Source organism: Aquarana catesbeiana, linkage group LG06 (genome assembly GCF_042186555.1).
Source record: "Aquarana catesbeiana isolate 2022-GZ linkage group LG06, ASM4218655v1, whole genome shotgun sequence".
NCBI classification, from domain to species: domain Eukaryota; kingdom Metazoa; phylum Chordata; class Amphibia; order Anura; family Ranidae; genus Aquarana; species Aquarana catesbeiana.
Genome location: NC_133329.1, coordinates 164,971,907 through 164,998,157, shown reverse-complemented (window position 1 = coordinate 164,998,157; position 26,251 = coordinate 164,971,907). Strand labels below are relative to the sequence as shown.

General features: G+C 39.9%; 1 protein-coding gene across 1 annotated transcript in view; it reads left to right on the top strand.

Annotated features, from left to right (window-relative positions):
• The window catches only part of XYLT1 (xylosyltransferase 1), a 656,093-nt gene that overhangs the window by 269,921 nt on the left and 359,921 nt on the right, over positions 1 to 26,251 (top strand). Inside the window, exon 2 of the mRNA XM_073591126.1 lies at positions 25,608 to 26,133. Within this exon, the coding sequence (XP_073447227.1) occupies positions 25,608 to 26,133 (526 nt within the window). The remainder of the gene's footprint in view (positions 1 to 25,607; positions 26,134 to 26,251) is intronic.

Here is a 26,251-nt window from a genome sequence, read left to right as displayed (position 1 = left end):
CCTCTGCATCAAGACACTGTGAGTGTTAGCTGCAGCCATCCTGGTTTCAGCTTCCTAAGGTCAGATCCGTGAACAGTAAATTCTGATTGATTACTGACAGTTGCTCTTTGCCATTGCTAGATAATTTTGATAATGTTTATAATGACATCTCTATAAAACATTATAGAAATTACATTTAACTATGGGTTGTCAATAATAAGTAAGCAACAGCCCATAAAATATCTACTGTTTCTTGCTTGCCCCATAGAATGAATGATGGCTGCAATTTATTTTATTAGCAGTTATGGACCACATAAACACTTTTTTCCTTCCTCTATAAATCGGTCTCTCTTGTACATCAGCATCTCACTGATTACTATGACATCATGTCATATATTAACAGATGTTTATTTTGTCAGTGTTGATGTGCAGTAGTTTTAAATGTTTGCTAGATTTTATTTGAATGTAAATGCAGAGTTTTCCCAAGTAGTCACTGTGGTGACAGTGAAAGAACCTAAGGCCTACAGGGGTTGCAGAGATTACCTTGCATGACTGAACAGTGATTGCATATATTAAAACTATATGGTCAACAGCAGCTGTCATACGCTTTAGCTCAGTGGTGGAAACATTCAGTTCAGAAGATGGACTGTTTATTTCTGGCTTTTAGGTCTAGTGCTTTCGATATGCTGTAGTTTGAGAATTCCATTAAAATGGGACAGCATATCAGATGAGAGAATTTATAGAAATGTGAAGTCTGCATTAAATGACAAAAATTTATGGAATTTCAATCACTCCTGGTAGATGATCATAACGTGAGTATGAACATTTAAGGATATGTTCCTTGGTTGCACATTCCTTATAGCAAACATGTAGTGGTGTTAATTTTGTTTAACTGCCACTTTCATACAACTTCAGGCACCGCAGGTTTATTTATAGAGAACCCAGGTGCCCTGGTATACAAATATGGACTTCAACTAGAAAGTCAGAGCTGTAGCCTGTCCCTTCCTACCCATCACAGAGATGGATCAATATTTAAGGGAAGAAGGCAGGAGGGAGGTAGGCAAAAATGATCGCTTGCTAGACGAAGGCCATATTTGCTTACTAGAGAGGGACACACTAGAAAGGAGATTACATTGAGATGCAAATATGGACTTCAGCTAGGATGTCAGAGCTTTGGCCTGTCTCTTCCCACACATCACAGCAATAGATCATTATTCAGGGTAGGTGACAGGCCAACATAGTCATTTGCTAGATGAAGAGCAAATTTGCATGCTAGAGAGGGGCACACTTGAAAGAACATAAAAAATTATCTTGCAGTGCCTGCGGTTGCGAGGAAGTGTTTAGCAAATTTACCACTACTGCAGGTAGACTTTTAGTGTGCACATTGCACTGTGTACATTCCAAAAATATGGTAGAATACAAGATATTCTAAACACATACTGTTTTACCAGCCAAAAAAAAAGGTTGATTTTATGGTACAGTACTATGCTTGTGGTTGACACACATTTGCTGTTCAGTGTCAGGTGCATAAATCCGCTTTTGCAATTGGAGCTTTTCAGCTGACTGTAGATCTGTCCTTATTGTTGGGAAATGTAAAAACATCTATAGTGTGGAACTTTCTGTGATCTCCTCTTATAAACTGCCTATTTACCTCCATATTTAATTCCTCAAAAAATGGTATGTTGAGGCAATTATGTGCAAATCAGTTGAGCCCAATTGACATAGAGTGCATTTTTTTTTTTTTTGTGCTAGGAACAAAGCACAAAATGATTTATTCCATAAAAAGATTGATAATGCTCAAGTGCAACAAATTAGAATTTACTCCGCTCAAGCCAGACCTGTACATGATGACTTTTGATTGCTTGTTATGAGTTATTGCACTTAGGATTTTGCATTCTGTAGACACTAAAGATAAACTGCTGCACCCAACATCACTCCTGTGCCAGTAAGACTTCAGTCAATTCTGAATAATTAAGGAGTTTTGACAGGTTTGCCTTAAATGTATGTTTAGCAGCCTTATATTTACATGTCGAATTCATTAGTTATTTTTGCTATAATTTCTTTCGTATTAGTTGAAAATCGTTATTTTTTCCTTCGGACGTTCGGATGCATCTTTCAGGCATTCGGATGCATCCGAACGTCCGAAGGAAAAAATAACGATTTTCATTTTGGCTGAATTTTGATTTGTTACAAAATGAATTGCACATGTATACAAGGCACGCAGTTGGACTGGAAGGTTGACTGGATAATGTTGAGTATACTTTGCTATCCTATGTCCTTTAAGATGTTTTTATTTTCATATACTTTTTTAATTAAAGGTATTATGCATAGTAAAAGTGTATAAAAACATACCATAGTGGAATAGATGAAAAGGGATATGTACACAGCACCAGCAACAGTGAAATTTGTAGTACAGAATTCCAATTTCCTTTGTGTTATGCATGTAAATACAGTCATAAACAGGTTACATTTAGGTTTGACATAAAAACAAAGCATAAAACACATTAGATAACCGAATGAAAAGTATCAGTAAGTATCAGTTATCTGGAATGTAAAGGAAGGATCACTCAACCATGGATCCTCTGAGGGTTAGGTGGGCTAAGCAAAAATATTTTGTGAAGGGTGGAATGTGTAATAGGTTGTGTTCAGTACCACATAATCTGATGATGGGAAGGTGTCTAAGAGCCAATAACTCCCCATCTCCATGGTCACTGGTGACCAGAGTCAATGTCTGGGTTTGAGGGACCAAGTATCCCTGCCAGCTTTTTCATAGTGTATTATACAGTGTTCTTAAAGACTGAGACAAGTTGTTTGAGCTGTTGTTTAGGCATCGTGTGAACTATGATGGGTCCATGTTTTAAAATAAGTTTGTGTGTTTTTTTCCTTTTTGTCTATGCGCATAAGCTTATAAAGAGTTTGAATTTTTTGTCCAAGGATCATTTGGTTGCAGATAGTTTCATAGTATACTTTGGTCATATTAGGGTCAACATAGCAGTTGATTGAAATAGAACAGGCATTAGTGAGAACGTTTGATATCTTTTAGGAAAGTGTAGGCACGTCACAAAAAATCAGGATCATTGCTAAAGAAGATGGTTAAAGTCAGGTTTTGGCATATTGCATTTGGGGCAAGCAGTAAGGTATCCAGCGTTTTTTGTATGTTTTGGTATGGTGTTAAAGTCATAGTGGGCTCTATGTATTATCTTGTATTGTATTTCCTGCCAGGTTTCACTAATTATATATTTCTTAGTGATGTTCCAGGACTAAGGAGATAAGGAAGTCAAAGGTTAAATCAGCTTATCGGGGGGCGTGGCCAGGCAGCGCATGTAGCAGGACGCACTTCTCCTCAGCTCCGCCGAAAATCCTTGTATCACCCATCCAGCCCGCTGATACCTCCGATCGGAACCGCACGCTATCTGGGCCTCAGCAGACCCGTTCACCCGACCGATTTGCGGCCACAAAACATGCCAAAACGGGGCAAGGATGGTGGCTGCCCGCCCGCAGCACAGGCCCAAGATGGCACTTTGCCACAGCGATCACAAAAGGAAAAATATAAGGAGGCTGCACAGAAACTCCTGTTTGGCAATAAATCATCAAAAGAACTACCATCACCCACATCTGACCTCAGTGAAGAAGAAGGAAGCCAGCTGGAGATGGATAACACTATTCCACTGGAGGATGGCGCTGGATCCCCTGCTGACTGGGCCGCAGTGAGTACAGTATCACATTCCTATCAGGGCACTCAGACACCAATCATGCCCCTGGATAATGCAGAACCCACTCTCAGAGACATTCTCTCTGCAGTGACTATATGTAACAGATCCATCTCAACCCTGACTGATGAAGTGAAAGGTGTTAAGGCTGAGATATCCTTTGTGAGACAGGATATGCAAAAGTTAAGAGAGCGCACAGCTGCAGTGGAGAGCAGGGTCAGTGTAATTGAAGATGATTTAGTACCCATGCAGAGAGATTTAAAGTATAACTGCCATCTTACAGATCAGCATGCAGCGCGCTTAGATGATTTGGAAAATCGCATGCGCCGCAACAATGTACGCGCCTTAGGATTCCCAGAAAGGATAGAGGGTAAAGACCCGGTCACTTTCATCGAACAATGGCTCCTCACTACATTTGGAAAAGAAGCTTTCTCTCCACTATTTGCGGTGGAGAGAGCGCATAGAGTGCCATCTCGTCCACTACCCCCTGGCAATCACCCTCGTGCTTTTCTATTTAAGCTCTTAAACTACAAAGACAGAGATGCCATCCTTGCTAAAGCCAGAACCATGGGAGGTAAGCTGAATATTGAAAACTCCAAAATTTTCCTGTTTCCGGATTTTTCAGCTGAACTCCAGAAGCAACGAGCAAAGTTTATGGATGTCAAACGAAGATTAAGAGACCTTAACTTGCCATATGCGATGCTATATCCTGCCCGCCTTCGTGTGGTTGCACTCGGGGAAACCCGCTTTTTTGAACGCCCGGACATGGCGGCTCAATGGCTAGATCGTGAGGATAGGGCCCTTAAAGCTGCCAGACCACAAAGAGATGTCCCTGCTTAAGCGATAAGTCCTAGACATGCAATAACCTGGCAAGACCCGGTCTATTTTTGCTGGGATAGATTCCTGGGCCATGAGGAGGCCTCAAGATTCAAGATTGTTGTTTAAGGAGGACAGTTCCTACTCTCATATCCGATGTTCAGGCGGTCGAGGAGAACTATTTGTTTGTTTCACCCTCCCCCCCACTTTTTTGTTCCTTCTGCCCCCTTTTTTTCCCACATTTTTGTCTGCAACTAATGAAGAAATACGTGCCTACCGTAGCTGTGAAACCCCTACGGGAACAAACCTACTGGTTAACTAGGAGTTTTCAAGGCTTCTACCCCCCCACACCTGTTGTGTGGGAAAAGTTAACACTGCAGCCATGTGGCTGTGCGAACTGCTGACCCTTAGATTCTTGCCATACAGAGTAACATGCATTAAGTCAACAATTTACTGTCTTCTGTACTTATACACTAACCTGCTAGTATATTTCTCTTTGCCTTGCAACATGATTCCATGTCTACAGATACCTAAATGTTCTCTGAAAGGAGTAACCAAGCATGATTTGGGGAGAGGGGGCTCACCCCCCCCTTCCAGATAATATGTTATTGTATAACCTAGGAGGTCTGATAAGAGTTATGCTGGCCTGGTCAATGCTCCTGAAACAAGATGGGGATGGCTAAATTGACCATTGTGACTTGGAATGTCAGAGGACTGGGAAATCCAGTTAAAAGAGTGGCGGTCCTTAGACATCTCAAGTCGCTGAATGTGGGGGTGGTTTGCCTACAGGAGACCCATTTCTCTACGGACCCTCCCCCAGCCTTAGTCCACGATTGTATACTAACCAGTTTCATGCGACCCACTCCACTTACTCAAGGGGAGCAAGTATACTGTTCAGAAAAGATATTCAATTCAATTGCATTAGAAAACGCATTGACCCGGCTGGTAGATATGTTTTTCTTCTATGCTCAATTACAGGCCTTAGATGTATTCTTGCTAGCATCTATATACCCCCACCGTATAACTCAGAGGTTATCAGACACCTGGCAGGTTTTATGGCCCAATACCCAGAAGTACCCTTACTGGCAATGGGGGACTACAATAATTTTTTAAATCCTCTCAAGGATAAATTTCCTGTACCTACTGCTAGCACATCTCAGGTGAAAGGTAGTACCCCCTTTGCCAGAATACTTGAAGAAGCGGGGCTGATAGATGTCTGGAGATCCAGACATCCAAACGATAAAAAATACTCCTGCCACTCAGCCTCACATGACGGGTTATCCAGAATAGATTTGGGCCTTGGGAATGACAAGATGCTACACTTAATAGAGGAATCTGGTTATGCAGACAGGCATATATCTGACCACTCGGCACTTTGGGTGACCATCTCATTACCAAGTAGATACAGACGGCCAATATGGAAACTTAATCCCTTCTGGCTCTCGCTGTTTGCCGAACCAGACCCTATAGGCAGAGCACTTACACTGTTTCTACAGGATAATATTGGTACGGCTAAGCTGGGGGTGGTCTGGGATGCAGCGAAGGCCTTTTTGAGAGGACAACTTATCAAAACAATATCACGGATTAAAACTGACACCAAGGCTTGGGAACTATTGGTACGAAATAGAGTCACCGAGACTGAAAACGATTATATTAATGACCCCACAGGAGACACTAAGAGGGCATGGTTGAGTGCACAGACAATGTCTGGGCAACTGGCGTTGCAGCTGGCGGAGAACAAACGTTTTTTTCTGCAACAATCACATTTTGAGGAGGGGAAGACGACTGGTCATATGCTTGCAGTAATGGCACGGTCTCAACAATCGTCCTCTCTCATCTCCGCCATCTGCGACGCACAGGGCGCTCTGAAGTGCTCTACTCCTGATATCCTGACGGTCTTTGGTGATTTCTATGCTGATCTCTATACTTCTAAAGTTACACCCACTGACAGTGCAATAACAGACTTCTTAGATAGCTGTGAACTCCCCAGTCTGCCAATAGAAGATAGGATCATGCTTAATGCCCCTTTAACTGCAGAAGAACTAGATATCGCCCTATCTCAAACTAAAAACAATAAAGCACCAGGTACAGATGGTCTCCCATCAGAGATATACAAACGCTACGCTGACTCCATGCTCCCCACACTACTGAAAGTTTACAATGAGGCATTAAAGGAGGGTTCATTGCCCAGGTCGATGAATGAGGCGATCATTATTGTTATATTAAAACCGGGTAAAGATGCGAATTCCCCTGGATCCTATATACCCATTTCATTGCTCACATCTGATATCAAGTTGCTGGCTCGGATGTTAGCAAACAGATTGGCCAAAGTAATTCATAAAATAGTACATAGAGACCAATCCGGGTTCATCCCCACGAAATCCACGGCCCAAAATATAAGACGATTATTCTTGAACTTACAGCTCCCAACGGACAATACAGGCAATAGAGCAATTTTCTCACTGGACGCAGCTAAGGCCTTCGACAGTGTCGAGTGGCCTTACCTGTGGAAAACGCTGCAGAACATGGGACTGGGAGATACATTTATTCGATGGGTACAGCTTTTGTATGCTGCGCCCACAGCCAGGATACGGATTAATGGGGAACTTTCAGAACCTTTTCCTTTATTTAGAGGCACCAGACAGGGGTGCCCATTGTCACCCCTGCTGTTTGCCTTGGCTCTGGAACCTTTGGGAGCAAAAATTAGAGGTGACTCTGGAATAGCGGGATTCCAAAGAGGTATGAATAAAGACGTAGTGTCCATGTACACAGATGATACCCTGCTCTATTTAGGAGACACAAAAGATACACTACAAACAGTCATGTCCCTCATTAAGGACTTTGGGGAATTATCGGGCTTCTCCATTAACTGGGATAAGTCAGTGCTGATGCCGCTTGACCCCCTGAACACCCCATTACCACTAGGTGCAGAGATGATACAACAAGTAAGCTCATTCCGCTACCTAGGGATCCAGGTGACCCCTAACCCAGCCACTTATGTTGAACAGAACCTAACACCCTTGTTAGCTAAATTCCGGGAAAAAAGCAGGGCCTGGTGTAAACTACCCCTGTCTGTTGTTGGTAGAATTAACCTTATTAAAATGGTCTGGGCACCACAACTGCTCTATATTTTTTTGTTTTCAAACGTTTTTTATTGTAGAAAAGTATAACATCTGGGTGTACAGGCACTGTAGTGACATGAAACATAATGGCTAAAATGCCCATAACAGAAAGATGATACATCACGCACAGTGCGAACAATATTTCTCATAGAGAAACTCAAAATGAGCCCATAAAACAAAGGTAGTAAAATAAAAAGGAAATGAAATGACAAACAGATAAAGAAAAAACAAAGAAATAAGAAACATACCGTTGTGACAAATGTGCATTTCTATTAAAATGAGATTGCTGTCAGGGAGTAAGAAACGGTGTATCTAATTTTCTGAGAATCAAATATGCTGTAGTGGCCCAAGAGTGACCCCCCCGCAAGCTCCGACATTTAGGATCAAGACCCGCGTTAATGGGGGTCAGCCATGGGCTCCGAGGGGTCCTCCAGGCTGTTGCTAAGCAGATGAGCTGTCCAGATGCTCCATTTTCGATCAAATATATGTATGGAATCCATGAGAGTATGATGTATTCTTTCCATAGACCTGATGGACTCCATACGGGAAATCACCTGTGACCAGGATACTCGGGGGCGCTTCCAATTCAATGCTATTGCCCACTGAACTGCACTGAAGAGAGTATGGATTAATTTTTGTAGAGGGAGGGGAACACCTGGAAGCTCCGCAAACAGCAGACACATTTGACAAGTCAGTGTAAGCGATATTCCGGAGAGAAGCCTTATGAGGGATGTAGTTTTGTTCCAAACTGTGTCTAAGGCCTTACAGCTCCAGAACGTATGTAACAACGTGCCCCTGTCCTGGCATCCTCTAAAACATGTGCCAGAGACCAGGGGATATATTCTATGAAGGCGTTCTGGAGTGTAGAACTGCTCTATATTTTTAACAATTCCCCGGTATGGATATCTAAAAAATGGTTCGATAGAATAGAGACCCAATTCAGAGAACTCATATGGAGAAAAAAAATAGCGAGGATAAAACTATCAACATTACAATATGGCAAAGAGGAGGGGGGACTTGCAGTCCTTCATCCCAGGATGTATTATCTCGCCTCCCAGCTACAACAATTAGGAGGATGGGGCTTGCTGGATCCGAAAGACCCAATTCGTAGACTTGTAATACTAAAAGACAATGGCTATTCAGCACTGGCAAATTTGGAGGCGGGATTCCTGCACTTAGACCCGGAAGCTCCTACGGTTAAATTATTGATTTCACTTTGGGCCTATGTCAAAAAACTAATAGGCATCACAGGCTTTCTGTCCAGCACACCTCTTCTGGCGAAATAGACAACTGAAAGAAATACAAAAACTAAAAGGCTTCAAGAGCTGGGAGGAAGCAGGCATCAAATATATCTCACAATTATACCAAGATAACACTCTTAAATCATTCCAGCACATTCAGACAGAGTTTGGGATCCCACGCAATAATTTTTATAAATACCTCCAACTGCGACATGCCTTACAAACCCAGAATAGAACTGTCAGGACCCAACAAACAGAACATCCGATTATACAAGATGTATTTATGGATGAAGTTAAAAAGGGCATGATATCTAGATGCTATAATACACTTATAACATGAATACAAGATCCCTCTAGACTACCATGCAGACAGCGGTGGGAGGAGGATATAGGAGAAATGGACGGAGACAGTTGGGATATATGCCTTATGAATGCCCCCCTGGTATCAATTTCTGCATCCCAGAAACTTTCACACCTCTACCTACTACATAGGGCGTATAGAACCCCCCTTCAACTTTATAGGTGGGTAATTAGGGACTCACCCCAGTGCCCAAAATGTGAACAGGATCATGGAGACTTACTCCACATGATCTGGAAATGCCCCAAGCTATTCAGATATTGGAAGGAAGTACTGGACACGATTTCAGAAGTATATATGATACCTCTTGAGAGAACTCCAGTGGTCTGTGTACTGGGAGGAATAGATGAAGAGCTAGCACCCCCACCTACACGTATAGCGCTTATTCGTCTACTATACATAGTGAAGAAACTAATTGCCCAGTTGTGGATTACCCCGCGAGTTCCCACCAGAAGGCAATGGATAGACAGCGTGAACAGGCTCCTAATAAGAGAAAAAATTACTTACCAACATAGGAAGGCTCCACAAAAATTCCTCTCCATATGGCAAGCGTGGTTAGACGTTCCTGGTTTGGCCCCGCACCAATTAATTAAAGATTGGTTACTCTTGGGTTGAGGTAGACATGACTACTGTATAGAAACTATACGCATGCAAGGAAGTGTGAACTATAAAAAGAGACAGCCCCTATGGGATATATGACAGTATATATGATGAGGCACTGTATGGCAGGGTTTTGCTCTGCTTTGTTCCTATCTTTCTTTTTCTTTCTCTCCTTTTCTCTAATTTTTCTTTCTTTCTCTTCTATTTTATTTTTCTTTCCACCGATGAATATTATATTGAACTAAACATAACGAATCTAGACAAGGTTGTCGGAATTATAATGTAGTAGAGTTGATTTTGATACTACTGTTAAATAAACAACGGGTTCTCTATTTTTATACTCTAAGATGATCAGAGCTCACTAGAGCTTTCAGCATGTAAGGGTAACATTATTATAACTGGTACTTGCTTAAATTGTACTTTATTTGGAGTCCATATTATGTTAGATCTACTATAATTAAAAGGGTACGATAGGTGATATTCCTGATAGGATATAATCGAAACTGTCTTACAATAATCTTAAGTAGCTGATAAATGTTCCCATAAAATGCTTTGAGAGAATTCCGAAATATGTATATGTTATGCACATTTATCTGTATGCTATATGTATTTGTTTTTTATGCAAAATAAAAACCTTTCTGATTTAAAAAAAAGGTTAAATCAGTTGGTAGAGTCAGAAAGGGGGCCTAGGCCCTGACATGGGGCTGTGTGTAGAGGGCTGCCTCACACAGGAAAACATAGTTCCATGGAATGAGTTTGTTTTGGATATAGAATTTTATGTATGGTGTTATATAATATGATCAGTGGGTATACACCCAACAGACTTTGAAGATGTCTAGATATTTGTGCATAAAACAAGGTATTGTAGGAGGTGATGGCATATCTGGCCTGAAGCAGGGACATTAGAATATTCTTTCCATCAGAATTTAATTAGGTGGATCCATTATAATCTTGTAGGTCTCCCATACATTGTATGCTTTGAGCTGCCAATGGGCAAAAGTAGATTGTAAGGCAGAGTTAGGTGGTCTGTTGTAAATTCCTCCAACCCCCCCTTCACAAATACTCGCTCCTAGCACACATTCTGTCCACCCCCCCAAATTCCCCTCCTATCACAAGACCTGTCATCCCATCCCACATTCCTCTTATCACTACAGGAGTAGTGACAGCGGCAAAGATGAGGAGAAAGTCCGAGGAGGTGTGGGTTGTGCTCTCCTCCCTCCATCTCCTCTCCCACCTGTCTATATACCAGAGATAACAGAGAACACACATTTAGATCAGACTTTGCTACCCAGAATTTTTGCTGGCAGGACAGGAACAGTGTGGGGAGGAAGTGTACAGACAGGAGGGAGAGAGCACTGCCGCTACCTCCTTTCTCCTCTTCCCTGCTGCTATCTGTACCTCTATAGGCAACCCAGGAAGCTGTTTGAGCCTCCCGACCTGTCCTTAACAACTCATGACGTCATCAGTTGGTAGGATACCAGTGGCCCACACAGCTTCCTGGGTTGCCTACAGAGGTACAGATAGCAGCAGGGAAGAGGAGAAACCTGGGATGAGATGTAGTCTGTGCTGTCTCCCTCCTGTCTGTACGCAAAGGTCAACAAAAAAGAAAAACAATCAAAAAAGGTGTATAACTGGTTGAGATAAAAATATGGACGAGGAGATGTCCTAGAAGAGCACATCCCCAAACTCTTTTGACTCAAAGCAGTTACAGCTATAGATTGGACAAAAAGTAGATTTTTTCCACATAAACAATTGTAGAACCTCAGAGTTATAAAAGTGTATTGGATTGTATATCTTATGCTGCGTACACACGGTCGGACTTTCTGACGGGAAATGTTCAATGTGAGCTTGTTGTGTGTATGCTCCATCGAACATTTGCTGTCGGAATTTCTGCCCACAAATGTTTGATAACTGGTTCTCAAATTTTCCGACAACAAAACTTGTTGTCAGAAAGTCAGATCGTGTGTACACAAGTCCATCGCACAAAAGTTCACACATGCTCTGAATCAAGCAAAAGGAGCCGCACTGGTTATTGAACTTCCTTTTTCTCGGCTCGTCTACGCGTTCTCACGTTCTGAATTTTAGGCCAACATTTGTGTGACTGTGTGTATGCAAGACAAGTTTGAGACAACATCCTTCGGAAAAAAATCCCAGGTTTTGTTTTCAGAAAATCCAATTGCGTGTACGCGGCATTAGTCTTAGTGGAGCAACAGCCATTTGTAACTCCTAGTAAGTGTCTAGTGTCTGGAGTATGTTGTATGCAAACAAAACAAGGGGATCCTCGCACATTTTTACTACTTCATGGGTTAATTTGGATTAGCATAAGATGAAGTCGCATGGATAGATGGGTCCTGCACTGCAGGAGAGGAGTTATTAGAGTGGATAGACTTAGCTGTTGGTGATGCTAGCATGAAGGGAGATGATGAATTTCTCAGCCTCAGCTGGGTCTGTGAAGGCATGTGGTTCATTCAGTGCTGTGGTACGGCTCGGGATGGCTGAACAGGCCAAGGTGCATTAGATCTGCTTGTTCACTAGCTGTTGACATATGCTGACAAAGGCCCTGCATTGTCCAATCGCTTCAGCAGAGTAGTCTGGGAAAGTATTTTGTACCAGTATTTTAGTACCAGTACTTTATGGTTTGTTTTTGGATAGGGGTCTGTGGTTTAAGTAGGCTCACAGGATTTTAGTTTTCTTATTCCAAATTGTGGGCAGTGAACAGGTATAGGGTATTGTGATTTGGCCTTAGTGGGCCCAGTCTGTGAGCCCTGTCAACCTTAAAGAAGCATGCAGGACAAGGCTTCTGTGATTATTATAGAGCAGAATTTCCTGAGGTCTACTGCTTTGTAAGTTTCCAGGAGTCCCACAAAATATAGACTGTTTCTTCTCAAGAAATTTTTAAGATCCTCAAGTTTCTCCACCAAAGTCAAGTGGCATTTTTGAAGGGCCTTAGAGTGGGACTACACAGTGGTAAACAAGTCTTTCCGTGTAGCTCTAGGATGGAATAGCTTTTGTATAGAATAGTAAGTTTTGGTATTAAATGGTGGGCCACATCACTTAGATAGCTTATTGTCTAAGGTCAGAGATGTCAGTAATCAAGCAGGTTCCACATCAGAGTCCACAGTATCTGGAGGCTACGTGGTTGGAATTGGCCATTGTGGTGGCGGGTGTTTGTGGTTTTTGGATTTTGATTATGACCAGGTTAGGTGTGCTGATTTTGTCAGATTTTTGTTCATTGCTGGATCGGAGTGTTTTCCTGCTATAAGGGTGGGAAGTTTAGTGCCTTAAGGCAGTTTAGTCTATGAGGGTCTGGTTTATGAGACCGGAGCTTACTCACTCTGCTGCTTCCTACATTGAGAACTGAACCTGGAAGGCTTTGGGTTTTTTTTTATATTTTTATGGTGTATATTATCTTTTTTGTAGCTTTTACTTTGTACACAGTTTTTGGAGATGATGAAATGACATCAATATTTAAAAATAACTTCCAACTTAACTGTATCTGTGGCTACATCGCCTGCCAAGTTCAGAGTCTTCTATCTTCTGATTGCAGACTTGAATGGTTTTTCTTCAGGTGCCCATGTCAGCAAAGGACACCTAATTTTCTATAGGAAAATCATGTTAGAGTATAGTAGGGTATCTATGAGTTGTGTTTATTTGAATTAATAAGATAGTTCTTTTTAAGTTTTCATGCCTACAGTAAAATGTTGATTACTATGGACAATGCCTAGAAAAATAACAAGAGGGGTACAAAAAAAAGGCAGACTGAGACTGTTTCCCTAAAAAGAACATTACAATGCCATAAAGTTCAGGTTGTGACATAGAAACTATCGTTTATTTTTTCCTGAACTGTCACTATTCTGGGTAACGAAGCATGTTATCACAAAGCTTATGAAAAAAGTACTTCCTTCTCTGCTAACCATGTAGGAAACACCTGATATAACCAAGTTACATTTTGTTAGTTAAATCCAGTGCATTTTTTATTCATGCTATGTAACAATCTAATAGACCACTGGGGTAATAAACTAGCTTTTATGAAAATCCTGGGGCAGCAACATAGTTATACTATTTGTCAACAGGATGGTTAATGAAAGCATAGAAACACATAAGAGTGATGGCAGAAAAATACCACTTTTTTACCCTTATGTATGAGTATTGATTTATATTAGAGAATATCAAAAATAAATCTCCAATACACCTATGTTGATTACAAGCCAATAGATTATGCAGTCACTGACATTTATTGCAATAAAGCATTGGTTGAAGACTGAGTCTAACTGGAAAAATACCTGTCAAATGCCAAGGATGAGACATCAGAATATTAGTAGGGTTAAATGGCATTCAAATCTAATTCTTCAGTGTGTGTACCTTAAAATTAAAATACCACAAAATAATCTGTTATTTTAATTGCCAGTAATAATACTCGACTCTGCAGTTTCCCCAAAAATATAAAATTATTCAATGAGAAATAAAGAAAGATATTTAAAAAACTGCTACTGGGCAAAATTAAAGAACAAAATTGTAACACTTGCTGCTGCAATAACATATTACAGCTGCTATCTTATTATAACAGATCTTTGCTTTTCTCTCTTGTTTTACCAAAATTACCAGATTGTGAGGAGCACATTATCTCTAGAAAACAAACCAAATTTACCAAAAGAATGTGAGATCACTTGCTCAATTTTTGAGTTAAACCATCTGACCATTTCTTATATAGTGTTTTTCCCTTCAGAACTACTTTTCTCCCCATACAAGTTAAAGGTCATGAACAATTTGATGCAGCTCAGAAGCTCAACTGCAGGTCAGATGCTTCTGTGAAATAACGCAAACTCATCTCAGAAGCAAACTAAATGCACATAAAAGAATGCATCATTTGCCCAAGCACAAGCCTATAAGAATCCAGGGACTGACTCCAGTCCACCAGGCTTCACCTATAAGTAAAATAAGTCTTGAGTAGATTGAACTTTTAGATGTGAACGGTGCATGTACAGTGCTCAGCTATTTCTGATTAGGAAAATACATTTACTAAATGATAATATAAATTTATTAAATGATTGTGCACATTACCATGAACCCAAAAATCATTCCTAAAATAGAACATATAGCTTAAAGGAACAGGCAAGAAGAAATGTAAAATAAAAGGTTTTCAATAAAGCTGTCATACCAGGTGGATACAAAAAACACCAATTAGTATAGTTTTGTATCCTTAAAAAAATATATTTTTTATTTAACTAATGTATGTTCCTGGATTAGTCCTAATATTGGCCTTCTGTAAAACTGTACATTGAGAGGGGTAAGGCCAGCACTCTGAACCATTAATGCGGTGCTGCATTGCACATGTGCTGACTGGTGTTCTTGACCAAGGTCTGCAGCTCCTGCAGTAAAAGGATCGGATTGTGCTTTATGACAGGGGTGCCTACATCAAATAACTGCTTGCATGGCATTGCATATCCTTTGGTATGCAAAACTTTTCCCTTATATGTAGTTCAGTTGTGTATTTAGCTGATTGCCGACAGTTTAACTATTTTATGTATATACAGTATCTCACAAAAGTGAGTACACCCCTCACATTTTTGTAAGTATTTTATTATATCATTTCATGTGACAACACTGAAGAAATGACACTTTGCTACAATGTAAAGTAGTGAGTGTACAGCTTGTATAACAATGTAAATTTGCTGTCCCTTCAAAATAATTCAACACACAGCCATTAATGTCTAAACTGCTGGCAATAAAAGTGAATACACCCCTAAGTGAAAATGTCTAAATTGGGCCCAACGTGTCAATATTTTGTGTGGCCACCATTATTTTCCAGCATTGCCTTAACCCACTTGGGCATGGAGTTCACCAGAGCTTCATAGGTTGCCACTGGAGTCCTCTTCCACTCCTCAATGACGACATCACAGAGCTGGTGGACGTTAGAGACCTTGCGCTCCTCCACCTTCTGTTTGAGGATGCCCCACAGATGCTCAATAGGGTTTAAGTCTGGAGACATGCTTGGCCAGTCCATTCACCTTTACCCTCAGCTTCTTTATCAAGGCAGTGGAGGTGTGTTTGGGGTCGTTATCATGTTGGAATACTGTCCTGCAGCCCAGTCTCCAAAGGGAGGAGATCATGCTCTGCTTCAATATGTCACAATACATGTTGGCATTCATGGTTCCTACAATGAACTGTAGCTCCCAAGTACTCATGCAGCCCCAGACCATGACACTCCCATCACCATGCTTGACTATAGGCAAGACACACTTGTCTTCGTACTCTTAACCTGGTTGCTGCCACACAAGTTTATCTTGGTCTCATCACACCGCAGGACATGGTTCTAGTAATCCATGTCCTTAGTCTGCTTGTCTTCAGCAAACTGTTTGCGGGCTACCTTGTGCATCATCTTCAGAAGAGGCTTCCTTCTGGGACGACAGCCATACAGACCAATTTGATGCAGTGTGCGGCGTATGGTCTGAGCACTGAGAGGCTACCCCCCACCCCTTTAAACTCTGCAGCAATGCTGGCAACACTCATATGTCTATTTTCCAAAGGCAACCTCTAGATATATTATATTACTATTTTATTATATTACTGTGCGATAATTGATTTCTAACTATTGCAAATATTTTAGGATTGTACGGCATTAAGGTGGTTGTAACCCTAAAACAAAAAATACTCCTGTCGCTTTAGGACACAATATATATCACAGTTCTTTTTCATTGTCATTTGTCCCTTTCTATGTTGTACAATACCTGGCTAATCCTACCTGTTCCTGTGTCCCCCTCTGTAATCTGACCACGCTCATCATGGCTGCTGATCCATGAAAGCATGGTTAGTTTACATCCCTCAGTCATTCTGCTGTGTATTCAGCGTCTCTGCATCTCCCTCTCCCTCTCTCACTGTCATTTCTGTAGTCTGTAGTCTGTGTGACGCCGATCTCCTCCCCCTCCCCTCCCTTCCTGCCTTGATTGAGTATTCTGCTGCAGCTGCTCCCCCCCTTTGGTAAAGTTGTTGTAAAGTAACTTTTATGATATACTTACTATCATCCTCTCTATTTTAGGAACATAATAATTATAGTGTTCATTATAATGCTAAATACCTTCTCTGCCCAGCTCTGCTGTGTGGTCACATGCCCTTCCTCTGCTAGCTTGCATACCTTCAGAGAGGGGAATCTCAGCCCCTCCCACTGTACTCCTTAGATCAAGAAGGAGAGCAGAGGGAGGACACGTGACCACACAATAGAGCTAGACAAAGAAGGTATTTAGCATTATAATTAAAAAAAAACACACATACTATATTTATTATTTTCCTAAAACAGAGAGGATAAAAGAATATATTAGGTGTGACTTTACAACAACTTTAAAAAAAAAAAAAAAAACCTAAAGAAAACCTTTACTTAAGACCATACTTTTTTTTTTACAGCAATCAACAATAATATACAAATGTTAATATTTAAATAGTGTATTATTCTCCAAGGATATGGATTTAATCATAGATACAGTATCTAGATCATATCTAGATACTGTATCTAGACCACTTAAAACTATATGCATGCTCTCAGAAGTCATTATATGTAATCAGTATTTCTTTAAGTATCTCTGTGCCAGGTCCCTGTGACACCCATTAATTTGATTACACAGTGCTAATCTGTTCTCAAACATTGTACACAGTTTGAATCTCTGCCTGATCTTTAGCTGGGTCACCATAGACCAGTAGCAGTTGGTCAGCATATTTCCCACTGGTTATCAGAAGCTTTAAAAACACTGGCTCGTGTAATGTTTTACTGTTTACAGTCCCTCTCTTTCACCACAGACTTACATAGAAATACACACGCTTGCCCTTGTAGCATTGACCTCCCTCCTTCCTACTCATTACTGAACTTGGTAACTGTTCTTCCGTCTGTGTTCCTCCTGTTTGTCAAATGACAAACTAACCATGCTTTTCTTGGGATATATATATATATATATATATATATATATATATATATATATATATATATATATATATATATATATAATGTAGAACTTTTAAATTTATTTTGTTTATTTTAAGTACAAGTTAGCATTTGAAACAGGAATTAAACTTTCACACAGGAAGATATAAGTACCTGCTGGACTATAAATTGATCTGATTATATATTATTTTAAAGTAATATTAGTATTGTTGTTATTTAAAGCTGAACTCAAAATAGATAGCATTAATAAATAATTAATACTGTTACATATTTAAATAAATAGCTTTAAATACATAATTTCCTTAATTTAACTTGATATTGGCTATTTGTAGTCTTCTGTACCACAGCACTCTGGACTGGGAGAGGTAGAGTCAGTGCTCAGCCCCGTAGCCTTGGCTGCATGCATATGTGCTGTTAAAGCGGAGTTCCGGCCACATTTTTTTTTTTTTTAATTGAGCCGAGCATAATGCATTATTACATAAAAAAACGATTATAAAAGATAGTGGATGTTGCTAAAATATTTATACTCACAAGTTTGTACCTCCTGTTCTGGCCGTTGCCATCATGATTGTGGGCATGTGAAGCCAAACGATAACTCTTCCGGGATAAGTGTTGGAGAGGTGCATGCTGGGTAGCCAGCATGCACCTCTAGATCTCGTGCATGTGCGATTCACCGGCGGCCGTATCGCTGATTGTTTCTAAAGTTGCCATAACAACGGGCAGCGAAGGAGGCAACCTCCTTAAATCGCATCATTTCCTGTTGGGAAATAATATGATTTTTGCTCACAGTACTGCCCTGTGCTCCTGGAAAATGTAAGTCATCATTTCCCAGGAGCACAGGCGAGGGAAGAAGTGACAAGAAGCTCAGTGGACCAGCAGGAAGTGGCAGATTAGGAAGACTACATAGCAACAGGGCGTTTCTGGTAAGTATAATTTTTTTTCCTCCAAATGTTTCTTTATAGGTTTAAAGGAGTCTGATTATGGAAAAAAAAATTTCAGGGTGGAACTCCGCTTTAAGGAGCATTCTGTCAGGAGGGGAGAAAAGAGAGATAACTTGCTTTACAAAAAGGAAAATAGGCTATTAATTTTGCAAGGGATTTTTCCCTCACCTTAGTGAATGAGGTGAAGCTCTGTTGATTTCCATCATCAAATCATGTGTCCTTGCACATGGTTGGCTATTTTTTGCAAAGTAAATTTTGACCACATTTACTAAACTTTGGGGTTATTTCCTTCAATAGTGAACTGCTTATTTGCCTTTAGTCAATCTACCCCATTTTGTTACATTATGCTACAAACTTCTCATACATAGACAGTTCTCTACAGCAAGATTGGAACCTCAGTAGTCTGCTTAGGGTTTGGGCTTTAGCTTTGGACCTGATCTGCCACTGATATTGCAAACATCGACCGGGACCCACCGTACAGCTGAAACCAACAGCAATTAATGCACTGTCAGAGCAATACTACTGCAAGTTCACTTTAAAATAGAGCTTTGTTCTTAAAGGGGATCTAAATACACTATACTTACCTCCTCTCTAATGGTCCAAATACCAATGGAACCTCGCCAGCACTGGCATCTTCTCCCTGGCTCCTCCCAGGTTCTGATCTTTGGACATCTTTTTTAGCCAGCACAGAATGACATAACTCCTGCGCTCAGTCAGTCATCTTGGCACACAGGGACCATGCCGGTGCTGTAAATTGAGCTGCCACAGAAGGCTGCAAGCAGACAGGTAAGTACCGTATATTTTATTAGAAAAATAAAAAGTAAATAGTGAGCACCTTAAAGCATAAAACTGCTAGCACACAGGGTAGACCATACAAAGCCTTGTACATAAAACTGTTAAACACAAGTGCAGCACTTATTTCAAGACATATAAACATAAATGACAAAAAAATGTAATCATTCCAGACAATAATGCAATAGAGAATAAGTTGCAGTTGAGAAAATGTCCCCCACATATAGAGCTGTCAACATGCATTTAGACTCACCAGAATAGGCTATTCCACATGCATATCAACAATAATAACCCTATGAAGAAGTTTAAGTTTCACCAAATGCCAAAGAGTCCGGTGATGTGAAACTTCCACCAATTATGCACTCACCGGACATATATGGTAAAGGCGCCTCTGTAAATTCTCCAATACAGACAATCCACTCAAGTCCCTCTGATCTGTAGTCTTCCTTTAAACCCTTCAGAGGCTGCATAAAAAAGGCTCACCGCACGGAGCCCAGAAAGTACTTTAAGGATGTATTTTATTTCCAGTGTAAAAATTGTTAAAATGCAACATCAAACAATATATAAAACATACATCAAACAATAAGCTGGCTAGACTTACAAAGATGGACACTGTTCTGAGAACTGGAAGCAACGGCTGAATGTCAGCATGTAGGCCCCTCCCGACATCCTGCTGCCGCTTTCAGTTCTCGGAATGTGGTGGATATTTTCTCAACTGCATTTATGTTTATATGTTATGAAATAAATGTTGCACTTGTGTTTAAGAGCCCTTTCACACTGGGGCGGGGGCGGCGTCGGCGGTAAAACGCCGCCATTATTAGGGTCGGTTTTACCCCCCGCTAGCGGTCGAGAAAGGGTTAAATACAACCGCAAAGTGCCTCTGCAGAGGCACTTTGCCAGCGGTATAGCCGCGCCGTCCCATTGATTTCAATGGGCAGGAGCGGTAAAGGAGCGGTATACACACCGCTCCTTCACCGCTCCGAAGATGCTGCTGGCAGGACTATTTTTACCGTCCTGCCAGCGCATCGCTCCAGTGTGAAAGCCCTCGGGGCTTTCACACTGGAATGAAAGTAGCGGCACTTTCGGGTCGGTTTGCAGGCGCTATTATTAGCGCAATAGCGCCTGCAAACCGCCCCAGTGTGAAAGGGCTCTAAGAGTATTTTTTATTGCATGCAATATCTCTTCAGCAATAAATAGCCTGCCTGCTTATAAGTTTTTAAAAAACGCCATCCGTTCCAATTTAAGTGGTTAAGTTATTATCTTTGCTCTGACTGAAATTCTCCAATAATATGTTGTTCTTGATATGTGCATCTATATTTGTGGAATACATAATATTGCTTTCCTGTAGATTGCTCTTTTGCTGTCATAATTACATTATTACCATAATACATCCAAATAAACAGACTATGTAATAATGATGATCCTCAGTGCGTTATCACTTTACACTCTTCAGTTGTGCACTCAACAGCTTTCACTGAATTCCTTCTGTGTAATCGTATTCCTCCCTGAATTTTCTCACATTGTCAAGTCTCTGCTGTGTTGCTGTGTGCACTGCTGATTGCAGACACAGATTACATATTGGCCATATGTAGTCTAAGCACTCAGATACATTGGTGTGGTCCTTTTATAGACAGCACTTCATCCAGCCTGGGAAGCTGCTTAAAGGAGCAGCCTAGAGTGCCTGGCTAATCCAGTAATAAAAGAAGCAAACTATACCACCAGACATGTTAATCTTGTGTTATTTGTATTTAACCCAGGAGAGTCCCAATGTTTTCTCATCAACCCAGATAAAAACATTAGACGTGTTTATTTGTTGTTTGCGTAGTCTGAATACTGAAGGGTTTATGGTAAATGACATATGTGGAAGGCTGGATATTAGCCAAGTATCAGGGATCAGGCATAATCCAAGGTTTTATAGCTAACATGAATAGGCTGAACTGCAGTCTCTGTGTTTCTTGCTTTATATTATGGTTTGTGCAAATTACTTTGACTGCCTGAGCTGTTTTCAATTCGAGAATCCCATGAGGATCTTGGTAATTTCACTGAGGCTGCATTCACACCTGAGCGTTTTCAGCCCAAAAAATGCTCGTAAAACGCCTGAAAAAAATGTCTAAAAACGCCCAACAAGCAAAATCCCATTTATTTCAATGGCACTTGTTCACATCTGAGTGCCTGAAAAACGCCCTAAGCTCAAAAAAGAACATTGGGGCTTCTTTGGGGCAGATTACAGATGTTTTTCTGCCTTTTACATTGGTGACCTGAAAAAAAACAAAGCAAAGCAAAACAAAGTAGGATTCTGCTTATTGATTAAGCATATAATAATACATACAGTTTAAAAAATAAAACATTTTCATAAGCAAAGAACTAGTAGAGTCACATGTTCTTACATAAGATTGACAGCACATATTTCATATAATGGAGGCCTTGATTGAATGTGCACTTATACGGTATGCATACTGTAATAATGGTTATAAATTGTGGTCTTCAGAGAACAGCAGTGGAATTAGGTGGTAAGAGTAGATCAAATACAGAGACTCCAGATCTTATCAAAACTTTTAGGGTAAATCCTAGTGGTACAAGTGAGTTGGTACAGAGGAAGAAGAGAGTTGATGGTCTGATAGAGTGGGAGGAAGGTATGTTTTTCAAGTGATTACATATTTTTTTTCTTACTTAGCAATTTTTAATAATCTAAGTTAACAGGGAGGTCATCATCCAACCCATAAGCAAGCCCTAAGGCATTTTCATTTGGAAGACCCAGAGCTGAATTAATAAAACCATACACTTGTGACCAGAATGCCTGCATCTTGGGGTACAATCGTAAGGCAAGATAGAAATCTGCTTCCTGACCGCAAAGGTGGAAGCAAAGAGATTGTCTGATATTTCCTTTATATAATCTCAGTGATGTATTGTATGTTTGTTGATAGAGCTTGAGTTGAATGAGTTTGTTCTTAGAAGATATAACATAGGTAATGTAGGTGTGCTCAACATCTTCCTGCACCTCCCCTATCAATTGCGCAATTACATCGTGGACACAATTATTTTAATAAAAAAATAAAGGTGCTGCCATCCTGCATGCTTAAAGCGGAGGTCCACCCAAAAGTGGAACTTCCGCTTTAAGCACTCCTCGCCCCCTGACATGCCACATTTGGCATGTCATTTTTTTGGGGGAGGGGGGAGTGTGTACCCTCTTTTTAGTGGGACTTCCTGTCCCATTTCCTCCTTCCTCCTCTTGCCCTAGTTGTCCCCTCCCTGCCAGCGAACTTCTGGGACACAACACAGGTCCCAGAAGATTAACTGGCAAATAGCAGAGCGCAGCGCGACTCGCGCATGTGCAGTGCGCGCCCGGCCGTGAAGCCGTAAGCTGTCCCGGCTGGGTGCCCACAGTATCAATGGAGGCGCCGAGGAGAGGAGGGGGAGAGGAGCAAGGCTCCGGGTGGCCGCATCACTTGACCGTGGGACAGGTAGGTGTCAGTTTATTAAAAGTCAGCAGCTATGCTTTTTGTAGCTGCTGACTTTTAATAAACTAAAAAACGGGTGGAACTCCGCTTTAATTAATATAGAGAAAACAATTAGCCACCACTCATAGTAGTTGGTATGAATCCTGATAGATTGATGTAAGCAACAACTCTACTCTTGCAGACCATAACTTTATTTGAGCCATTTGGTTTCAGCATCTAGCATATTGTATTAGATCAATCCCTTCCTAATTTGTTTATAAATAATCACACTATCAGAAGAACTGATGATTGATTGTTTCATGTGATCTCCTTGAATCCTTATTGACTGTGTAGTATGTTCCTGTCTAAACTCTGCTACACTAGCAAAGCCCCCTAAAGAATTGTCATCAAAATTTCCAGTCCTTTGGACTTTTCCACGGTGCTAGTCTTTTGGTTTTATCTTTTGTGTGCCATATTCCTTTAGAGCTGTGCGCATTTGCTTCACAACCATTTTTTATGATCAGCTTATGTTGTAGGATCTTCTTGAGTCAATTTTAAACAAATTGGACTTTGCTTCTTGAGACAAGGATCTTTGTCCTGTTTGTTAAATGTTTGCAGTCCCACTATTTTTAAAACCCTGACAATAATTGAGGGGTTCTTCAGGTAGAATATTAATTTTTATCTCATATGCACACTATTTATTATCAATTTATGTCTCAACTACTTGCTCTGGTCTACAGTTGTGCTATCCTTAAAGCTTCTTCATGATATAATTTGAACTGTATGTGCACAGCATGTAAGCACAGACATGTCTGTGAGTCCTCGCTAACTGACCTGCAGGTGACTAGCCAGATAAAGAGATGATGCTGGACTCTGTATTTGAGCTGATGTCAGAACTATGGTACAGATTTGTAACCTACAAGACTAGAATCCCAATTAGACATACACCTAGAAGCAAAATACCGTTGCGATTTCTCTTTACAACTGTATTTCTTTATTATGATTATACATTTAGACCACTATAAGTCAACCAGACATATATTTGGCTTTCTTTTTTCTAGAACACTGCCTGTATAATTATATAATGTTATTGTTATATAGCGTATGTGGTTTTGTAAATAACTACTGTTTGCATTGTGACCTAGAGGAGATTTGGTTTCAGAAGCAGATATAAGATTTTTCCGGAATTGCAAGGACATTTTTCTTTTATCCGAGAATTGTTCCATTTTTAGCCCACGACTGAGGATTCATTTCTTAGAATTACTCTTAACCTCTACAGCACAACATATCTTCAATATAGGATTGCAGACATAAAATAATTACAGAGATTAATTTTGCTGCCAAAAAAATGTTCAATTTAACCAGCGGCAAGCACTCTTATTGGTTTTTTTTTTTTTTTGATTTTAAAACTAATTAAAAGTTTTGTAATAATAAGTAATTTTGCTGTTTGGATTCTTTCACAAACATAGGTGTTTTTTTCACTCTACTATTAAATAATTCAGTTTTATTTCTTGATGCCTGTAAGCAGCACTTTGAAAGTTCGTTATAAACAAGTCAGCAAAGACACTAATTATATTGTAGATTTGGTTATTTGTGTTGACTGTCTTTTGGGGAAAACATTTTTTGCTAGTTGTTATGGAATAAAAGTAATAGCTGTATTAATTTAATGATAATGTTTGCATTGTTTTTGCAGACTAACCTTTTCAACTTTAACATTTTAACATATAGAGAAGAAGTATAATTTTTTTAGTTACTGATGGGACAAACACGTACTATTTTGTTCCATCTTCCCAAATGCTGGGACCCAGAGCCAAGCTTTTATCAAGCTCACATCAAGCTGTGGTGTCAGTTGGCCATACACCAAGGACATGTCCAACACTGCAGCAAGCATTACAGGTCCTCCAGGAAGATGGGACAAACTAGTACATGTACTTTGTCCTATGAGAATACTGTATTAAAAAAAAAGAGGTGATAATACTTTTAGCTGGCAGCTAGCTAAACAGTGTAAATGTTGATGAGGAAATAATTCATATATCACAAACATTAATTCAGTTTTCAGTAGATTAGTGCAGCTAGATCATTGAAGATTCTGATTGATTGGTACTGCATATTTTTCTTTACAATAACAATAAGTATTTTAAATATTTTTCATAATTGAATATTGGGTTTTCAATTAATAATAAAGTTGCATAATATTAAATGCATAATAATAATCCTATTGTTTTAATTGTTTTTATGAATGGCTATATAATATGATGGTTGTAGAAAACAGGAAATTTACAGTTTTGTTTAAAAATTAAAATATATTTTATAAATTATTTTATTTAGCAATAACTTACTATGCACATATAGTATATGCTATTTACATTTTTTGACAACTTAGACCTGACATTTCAACTAATTTGGCACTCATTGTGTACCAGTAATATCCCTGCTTTAAAATTTTTGCCTGTAGAGCACATAGAAAATATAAAGCATTATTTGGGAATCACTTAGTGATTTATTTCTTTCAAAAAGGACCAATTTAAAAGGGATTCAGTTACTCTACCCGGAGTGATTGTTATTTTTTTCGTACTCAGGAATTATAACATATATATTTGTAACTACTTCCTGAACAATATAGTAGTAACATTTGCTCAAGGTGGCTCTCTTCTAAAACTTTCATTTTTCTTTTTCTGCAGGATGGATATTTTTCTCACCGTCCGAAAGAGAAAATGAGGACAGACAGCAATAATGAAAATTCCGTTCCAAAAGACTTTGAAAATATTGATAATAGTAACTTTGCTCCAAGGACTCAAAGGCATAAGCATCAGACAGATCTAGGGAAAAAAACTCTTAGCAAGCAGAAGGAACATTTAAAAAGGAAGCTAGAACTTGAAGATAAAGTAAAGGAGAATTCATTGCTAGGTAAAAATTCCAATGAAGTATTACACTATGGAGGTAACCCTTCAAAGAACCTCAGCACTAACAGCCTCAAAGATGGATATAAAAGCTCTAAATTGCACCATGCAAAGAAGACTGGAAGTAGCTCTCCAGAAATTAAGTATGAGCTGCCCCCAAAATGTGAGATCACAGGTAAAGAAGCAATATCAGCACTTTCTCGGGCTAAGTCAAAACAATGTCGTCAGGAGATTGCTGAAGTCTATTGTCAACACAAACAAGGAAAACTAATGCCGGAGAAAGTAACAAGATTTTGCCCTTTAGAAGGTAAAATGCAACATACTATATTGTTCTTGGTAATATTGTTCCTGCATTAAATTGAGCTCTCATTAAGGAGGATCTGATTTGTTTAGAAGGGTACAGTAGAAACATATCATAACTATTC